The sequence below is a fragment of the Silene latifolia genome, chromosome Y, assembly GCF_048544455.1.
Source record: "Silene latifolia isolate original U9 population chromosome Y, ASM4854445v1, whole genome shotgun sequence".
NCBI lineage: Eukaryota > Viridiplantae > Streptophyta > Magnoliopsida > Caryophyllales > Caryophyllaceae > Silene > Silene latifolia.
The window spans coordinates 230,837,464-230,846,261 of record NC_133538.1 but is presented as its reverse complement, the minus strand read 5'-3'; the positions used below and the strand labels follow the sequence as shown (position 1 = coordinate 230,846,261).

General features: G+C 36.8%; 1 protein-coding gene across 10 annotated transcripts; it reads left to right on the top strand.

Moving 5' to 3' along the window:
* The first annotated feature begins 227 nt into the window (after positions 1-227).
* Positions 228-5,788, top strand: LOC141626642 (sodium/hydrogen exchanger 1-like). 10 transcript variants are annotated; one of them, XM_074440343.1, is made up of 10 exons: positions 230-586; positions 750-836; positions 2,693-2,768; positions 4,021-4,119; positions 4,428-4,528; positions 4,639-4,661; positions 4,790-4,869; positions 4,953-5,019; positions 5,299-5,331; positions 5,417-5,788. In XM_074440343.1, the coding sequence occupies exons 1-5, from the start codon at positions 419-421 to the stop codon at positions 4,496-4,498; spliced, it is 501 nt and encodes a 166-aa protein (XP_074296444.1). In that variant the 5' UTR covers positions 230-418; the 3' UTR covers positions 4,499-4,528; positions 4,639-4,661; positions 4,790-4,869; positions 4,953-5,019; positions 5,299-5,331; positions 5,417-5,788. The 10 variants fall into 10 exon arrangements, with proteins under 10 accessions (XP_074296449.1, XP_074296444.1, XP_074296445.1 ...); XM_074440348.1 differs by adding an exon at positions 3,168-3,253 and having other exon boundaries at positions 228-582; positions 762-836; positions 4,953-5,788; XM_074440344.1 differs by lacking the exon at positions 5,299-5,331 and having other exon boundaries at positions 5,424-5,788.
* Positions 5,789-8,798: the final 3,010 nt, after the last annotated feature.

The following is an 8,798-nucleotide window of genomic DNA, read 5'->3' as shown; positions in this document are numbered from 1 at the left end:
ATATGAATATATCAATTACGTTGTGTGAATATGTGAGGAAAAATAAAATAAATAACAAAATATATAAAATATGATCTCTATTTGTAGAGGAATAAAAATTATGAATAATAACATATTTTTTATTATTTTCTAATTTATTAAATTTATAATTTATTTATTATAAGAAAAAAGTTAAGAAAAGGGTTGCACCATACTCCTAGGTGCATGGTATAATTTACCCTCATTACTCCCTTCACTTTCCTCAGACTTAATCTGAGCGACAATCCTCAATTCCATTTACCCTCAACATTAATGGAATAGTGATTTGTTTCATCAGGACCGCTGGTTACCTATTTTTCTTTGCTGTAATCTAATCTAAGCCTCTCATCTCATTTCCAGTTGCCTCTCAATTGCTTCTAGCTTTGCTTAATTGGTTGCCATGATCGCTTCATTCACTCTCTCTTCAAGGATGATCATACCACGATCTCTCTATCTGAAAATGGGTTTCTACTTGAGGATACAACAGTACTTTACTCAATATCGGTGGTTCATTTGCCTCGGGAATCCGCGACTGAGCTATTCAGTGATCAGTCTCCTTCATATGTACGTAAGTCTTTTTTAATTGAGTCACTTCCTTCGTTGATTCTTTTATGTCCGGTATTATCATCATTTCCATTTCCATTTCTTTTCACAATTATATCAATCAAATTCAATTCAATCAACTGCAATGTAAAGGATTGATTTTTGGAGACTCGTGCTTGATTGATTAGTTGATTGTTCAGAGGAGCAGTTATACAAAGAATAGCGGAGATGAACCAGAGAAGATTGACAATCACATCGGCGGCGCTAAAGCAAAGGTCGTTATTTCATCTACTCATCTCCTTTTTTTTCATCTACTGATTTCGATCGCTTAATTAGGGTTTTTATATGTTTTTCATTTGGGTTCATTTTTTAAATAAGTATGAGGTATTCTACAGGTTTAGCAATTATAATAATGGCGATTTTTGTTCAAATGGGTAAATTGAGTTTTTCAATTGGTTTTGTATTGCGACTTCAGTCAGTAGTCTATTGGAATTTTGTGTGTTTGGAAGCTATACATGAAAGGAAGTATCGACTAAGTAAAGTATACTCTGCCACAATTAAAGAAGTACAGCATTCTAAGACTATTGCCTTATAAGTACCCTTAATGCTGGTTCAGCATCGGCCTTCTAAAGTCTACCAAGAAGAGCATCAGCTACAAGAGGATGCTCTGAAGGCTCAACTAATTTTGGAACTAGAGCAACAAGATCAGGTTGTAAATGCTTAGGAGCTTTATCCATAACAAGAGTAATTTTTTGTGCTGATTGAGGCCTTCGTCTTGGCTCTGGGCAGCACAACTCCATCCAGAGCTCGTAAAGAGTTCACTATTAACCCTAACAGTTCCTCGGATTGCTCGGGCCATTTTGTCTAGAGAAAAAAGAGGCAAAGAAATCAAATATATGGTCATCAACCTCTCATTGAAACACTGTGGTAAGCAGTAGATAGTCCTTACCATTCACAATGATTTTTGAGTTTGTTTAGCACAACACTTAAGAGATACTCCCTCCAATTCACAATAAACCTCCCATTTCATTTTGACACAAAAATTAAGGAAACACACTACCCCACCATATAATTAAATTTGGATCACACAAATACATTACCCCACCATACAATTAAATTTGGACCACACAAACACTTACCAAAAAAGGAAATAGGGAGGTTTATTGTGAATTGGAGGGAGTATATTGTTAAGAAAATATAAGATCGGATAGGGGTGAAATGAAGTTCGGTAAGTAGGATTATTATTGGAATTTCAGGTAATATTGGAATAGGGGAATATTCATCTGGATTTGGACAATAAAGTCATTTCAGTTCCAAGGAAAAGGAAAGAAATGGTGGAAAATCAATGTGAATTAGATATTGCTGTAGAAAAGCCAGCGTCAAAAAAGCGATTATGCCTGAACCGAATGTGCTTGAGATCATTACCACCCCTGAGGAACGGAAACGAAAGTGATAAGCACACCAGTCTCAGCCTGAGAAACCCACTCTTTAGGCTCATCCTCCGTGAAAACCACTTATTCCGTCCTCGCACTCACACTGGCGTCGCCTCCGCACTACTACAGCCCCGTCCCCAACCCTTTCAAAAGAAAAATTAGAAAAATCCTTGTGTATAGGACAGAGTACCTTTGAGCGAAGAGGAGCTTCTTCAGACAATCCTTGAGCAAAAGTCTCAGATCGGCAGGCGGGTTGGCTATTCAGGAATAACTTGTTCAAGCACTTGAGTGTCACTTGTACATATGCTTACCTTCATGCTTTGAACAGCCACACTGACACTCTCACTGACCTCAGTATCAAGTCTCTCAAATAAAGGATGTTTGATTTGCTCAGTCGCTCCATTCTCCGTCTCTAGCTGCAGGGAAGAAGTACTTGCACTACACTCTTAAGAAGCCTTTGAGGTTGCATCATATATATCATCGTTAGAAATTCGTTCCGAAGGTTGACAACACTCGACCATTGTGTCCAAAAGTAAATCAATAATTGCTTGTTGCAATACTTTCACTCCCATCAACAAATTCATCAAACTAGGAGAAAACTCATCAGACTTAGAAGTCTATTGGGTTTTTGTGTGTTTAAGGTAGATTCATCTTGGGCATGGTAACTAACTGTTCATTTTGTTCATTCTCATTTGCAGATGTCGCACACTTTGTCACTCACAGGGTATGGCGACGTCTTCTTTGGATCAGCTTCCTCCTCTACCTTGTACTCAGGTTCTCTCTACCTTGGTGAACAAAACTTCGATAGATAAGAAAGTTGTTGTCTTTCTTCTAACGATCTTAGGATGTATGTTATTAGGAGCTCTCGTATGTACACAAATTGTTCTCCGTGTTACTGGGGTTTATGATTCTGGGGAAACTTAGTAATCTCGCTTCTACTGATTAACCCTTGTTTCACAAGTGTCACGCGCCGATCTTGTTTTTCAATTTCTAAATTTTTATCATTTGATCATCAATTGAGTGACCTTACCTTAGTTGTTCTCATTTCGTGTTTCGCCTACCTATGCCTTTAGTGCCTTTTAGAAATCGAGTGTTGTGAGTTCAGGACTTGTGATAATATTTTCTAAATTACTGCATTCTGACATCGTTTATCTTCCTTTTGATGACTCTTAGTTCAGTCTGAAAAATTGGCTAAAGCGTATGAAGTCCCCACAGGCCATTAGATGTATTTGAGCACTTATTCAAGCCTGGTTTTTGAGGTGATGCGTCCATTAAATATTCCGTTATAATTCTGAATGTGGCTCCAGAAAAGATAGAGATATTCCCTTTTGAGACACGTAAATTCTCATCTTATGTCTTTTTTTTATTAAAAAAAAAACGAGGCAGTAATTTATGAACCGCTCAACTTCATCTAACCCTGGTCGTTCAAAATTGAAATGCAAGGGGAGAATATAATTCTGAATGTGACTAATTGTATTCCCTTTTGAGCCTTGTAAGAACTATCTAATTTTGGCAGCATCTCATTCCTTTTCATTATCAACTTTGATATGTCTTAAGTTTAACTCAAGGTAGGTTCTATCTACCTTCACATTGCCACAACTTTAAGCATTATATAGTTGAAGAGGGGACAGTACTGGGGTTGGGGTGAGTTCAGTAGTGCGGTGGTGGCTGGTTGGTCTTAGATAGGTAAACAAATGATTGAGGAGAAGGGAATATTATGATTATTCGGTTAACTCTTATTATTGCAATTATTAATTTTGTTTGTCGACCCTGTGTCACTTCAATCAGACATTAAGGAGTTAACCTACGTGTTTTACCAAAAGACACTTATGGTCCTGCCCAGATAACTATGGGATGAATATGTTTAGTATAATGTAAATGTATAGTATAGACATATTCCGTTGTAATTTCCTAGGCTGTGAATTGAAAGTGAATTTGCGGTATCTCATACTCCAGTATTTAATCGTGGGAATAGTTAGCTGCTATATTATTTGATCATTGTTTTAATTTCTCACGTTGGTTGCAGGGTCCTCTAATTTCCAAGTTAGTGTTTTTAATGCAAATCAAATCTTGAAGGTTGTCACCTCTGTTGATTATGGTGTATGCAAAGGATGGAGGAAAGACGGTATGCCTTGTAACATGGTTGTCAACAAGTATGTTGTCTCTGACCCTATTAGTGATGAATAAACTACTGTTGCATTTGTGTGTACCTTTTTTTTGTACCCGGGCATTCTTTATAGAGTAATTGTTTCTGAATCTGTTTTTGGCTCAAAGGCAGGATAATCTATAGCTTATGCCATGGAAGTTATATAGGAGTTTGCACAGATTACTTTTTAGATTCACCTGCCATAGTTAGGAGTCTTAGGACCTTTATTGTTTGATTTCATACGCTGACAATAATTCGCGACATCTATAATTTTGAATCTTTTGCAGCTCTTCAAATTAATTGGCATTCTCTCTGTATTCTTCTGTGGGATGCTAATGTCACACTACACCAGCTATAATGTTACCGAAATCTCAAGAACTACAACCAAGTAAATTTCTTCACATTACCTCGTTTTTTTGGTATGCGTTCGCGACAATGTCAGACATTGCTTACAAATTTATATTTCTGCATGTTGGTATGGATGCCTTGGGCGTTCAGAGGTGGGAGGTTGTTCTTGACAGGTATGGACTAATAATCCTCTTGTTTCAAATTTTAAATCAAACTGTTATCACATCTAGAATTTCTTACCTTGTCAGAGTTGGATCTTCCCTCGCGGTGAGCTCAACTTTACTAATCCTCGTTCTCGTAGGTCGAGCAATGTCTATTTCCCCACTGTCATACCTCGTCAACCTTACAAAAAGGGCTCCTGATGAAAAATTAAAAAGTCAGGTATGATCTCGTTTTTTCTTCATATTTTCATTTCTTATGATTACTGTCAGCAAATCAACTGCCTCAATTCGGCTAATTTACAGGTGATCATCTGGTGGGCCGATTTAGTGAGGGGTTCCGTTAGTTAATATGGCTCTTGCTTACAATCAGGTTAACCTTTCAAATTCTTTCTTTCAGTTTTTCTACATAGTAGTAGTACGACTTGTAAGTCATGTTACACAAGTGTGTCGCGACTGTTTGTTGTCACTTCAAAGTCAGATACACAAGTTTTGCAGCTTATCGCTTTTTCTTGACACAATTTTGATAATATTGCAGTTTACAAAAAAACAATCACACTCATGAACACGTAAATAGGTACTATAATGATCACTAGCACGATCAGTGTTATCTATTTTAGTACAGTGGTAAGTAAATTCTTTCTGATTACAGATTACTCCTTTCATAATTTCCGACAAGGGTAAGGTAACATATATTTCAGCCCGCCTTAAGCTGTAAGTAGCAACTTTGTCATACAGCGAGTTACTTGGTTTTAATTTTACTATAACAGTTTTCAGGTTTTTGGAACTTTGACTAAACCTCTGCTTAGACTACCATCATCAACCACCACCAACATCACAGTTTGTTCAGAATCGTCAAGACCCAAATCAAGGACACTGCCTTTACCCTGGAATTTAAGAGATTCGGATGCATACATGGCACATAGTATCGCTACTAAAAGTACTCTAGGCATGCTCATAACTAATCCTACTAAAACAGTTCATTACTACTGGCGACAATTTGATTGCGCTTATATGCGACCTCTTTTTCGAGCATGATTTATGGGCCTTGTTGTAATCATGTACTGTGAGGATAGGTGAGAATGTTTATGAGAAATTGTTGATGAAGTTAATCTCTCATGTTTGATTAGATGACTAATGAATAAAGAGATCAAAATTTGATATTGGATGGCGTAGATTTAATCATAGCAGGCAAACATAAGCCTTAGTACATTGATGATAAATAATAAAAGTAAGAGAAAAGCATGAAGCACACTTGGTTGGGTTTGAGAGATGGAGGAGACGATATAATAATGTAAAGATGGTAATTATTGAATCGACCTGGCAATATGACACGACCCGACAAGAAGTTAATTAGCGAGTTAAGTTTAACACGTCACACCCCTTACTTATTTTGTGCCATTTTTGGTGGGCAATGGATAAACCTCCGGATATACGTAGTCAGGTTCTTTATGACATAATTTTAGATTATTTCGTTCAGTTCTGTTTTCAGTCAGTTTTGTTCAGCTCATCTCTTCACAAAATAATACGTAGTAGCCTGAAATCACGTATACCGCCACCCAAGAGTAACTAAGTACAAAATTTTTGTTCAATAATTCCTGTATAAAACGGTTTTATAAAAGCATATAATTGTAACACTGAGTGATAAATTTGTACCAATAATAATTTCATACGAATAGGCAATAAAATCAAATAAATATCCCAAAATTCAAAAAAAATCACATTTTGGGAAATTCGGAATACATTATTCATTTATACGAGTATTTGTTTAAAGTTTTTATTTTTGGTAAGAAATCTTGAGGAAAAAAAAATGAAATAGAAATTGAAGAGTCAAATGAGTAGTACTTCTTGTAAACTTCGTGGAGTTTAAATACTAAGTGCACTCTCTCACACTCATTAATGAAGGATTGAAAGCCTTTAATTTGAAAATAAAATTAGAAATATAGGAGGAAAATTACGACGCTAAAAGAGGAAACAAATTCTTGATATATGCATTAGTTGCATAGGTGACTGTATTAATTCCAAAATCAATACTAAATTTGGAAGGTATTTAATGTTTAAATAAAACCTGAAGGGCTATATTTATTATTATTACTTGGTTGGATGCCCGTGCGTTGCAACGGAGTAATTAACTTAGTAACAAAAAAATGGTTATAAGGTCTTAATATTTACATCTTATGTCTAATCATTTATTTAGATATGATCAAAAGTCAAAACATCTTATTTAAGAGACGCAAAATATGTCGGTTGGGTTGATACCTAAGTTCTAAGGATGCCTCATATTTATAATCATAAGACCGCCACATCTTATGTTAATCTTTCGATGTTCTATTATTTTTATATAATTCTACATTATTTTTCAATGTGGTACATATAACATACTAAGAAGTACACAATTTTATATATGTACAAATTATATGAAATCTATACGCTAATGATAGCATTTTTACCACGAATCAAATTATGTTATTTTCATAATTTTCATAACAATATTTTTTTGCCAAATAAAATGTAAAAGTTTTTATATAAAAATTAGAAATATTACTTTAATATAATATAGGAAATAAATATTATAATAATTAAAAGATTCACCGCTTTATTTTTTACATCAAAAAATATAATATTTATAATACTTCCCTAAATTAATTTTTAGGATCACCCACCTTATGATAATTTTCTGATGTGAGACAATTCAACTATTTATATGCAGTATATTTACCACACCTACATTATTTTTTTATGTAGGATAAATAACACACGAAAAAGTACACCATCTTTTTTGCACCTATTTTAATATCCAACTCGCTTTAATAATGGCAAAATACTATACTATCAATTTATATTCGTAAGTTTTTTTTTTCCCCATTTTTTGTCATAATTAAAATATGTACAAATGATATGATTTAAATTACATTTTTTTTCCTAACACGACTTTTAAGATGTAATTGAGGGAGCAATAAAATGTATAAACAAATGCAAAATATTTTCTTTTTTTTTTTGGTGTGATTTTGATTAATGGTTACAAATTATGATGTGTTTTAGTTACTCAAATGTAAGGATGCATAATTGATGGGGCATATTCTGCACCGCTGACCAAGTCAACATATTGAACGAGGTCAAAGATATCCACAGCAAGCCAATGACTTAGACATCCCGTACCGATGCGGCCTTTCGGCTGCCGCCACCGGATCTCGGCATGGCAACCTACCAGCCGGGGCACATACCCGCGTACTCATATCCAAGAACCCTCGGCATGGAGTCAACCAGGCTCGCCGGCCTGCCATAGGTCCCTCGGCCGAGGGGTAGATCAGTCTTTCCACCTGCTATGCCACTTGGCCACTACATGACAAAAGGTGAAAGTCTATAAATACTCCTCAATCCTCATTGAGGAAGGGATCCAGAATCTAACCTAAGAACCACTTAAATTGGTATTATCTCTCTCATCTCTCTTCAATACACGTCATCAAGCTACATCCTACTTAATCACAGTAAGTTCACTGACTAGAGCGTCGGAGTGAGTACGCTTGGCACAAAGCCAAGCCCTCGGTTTGCTCATTGTTGCGGGGAGAGGCCGAGGAGAGCAAGCGCAAGGCCGAAGAGGCATTATTCAACAAAGCTAGCGTGGTAAACAAACACGCTTGAATTCTTACCCGAACAATTGCGCGCCTCGTGGGGGAATCGGATACTAGAAGCTAGTCATTCCGTAAAGAAAAGAAAAAAAAAAAAAAAAAACCCACCCAAAAAGCTAAGAAGATGTCAAAAGAACAAGAGGTGTTCGTAATCGAAGAGCCCTTCACCTGGGTGATACCGTCCACAATTCCGGAGTTGTGCGGCCCTCCACCAAACCGGATAATTCAACCGGAGTTCGGGATGCCAATAATGCCGATACGCCCGCCCACGACCAGGTCACCATCATGGGACGTGTGGTTGATGCAAACAAAGCCGGAAAGCTTGACTCCTGGACACGATTGTCGGCCGCGGGCTCACACCATCACACCGCAAGAGCGGCGGGACTCCGTCCGAAGCTAGGGCCCAAAAGGTGACTCGAGAAACCCGAACGAAGCACTAAGAGAGGCCGAGACTACCAAGACGGGGGAGCCCGAGTGTCGGTGGTAGAACTAAGCCCTTCCCGCACTCGCGGAAGGACGATGT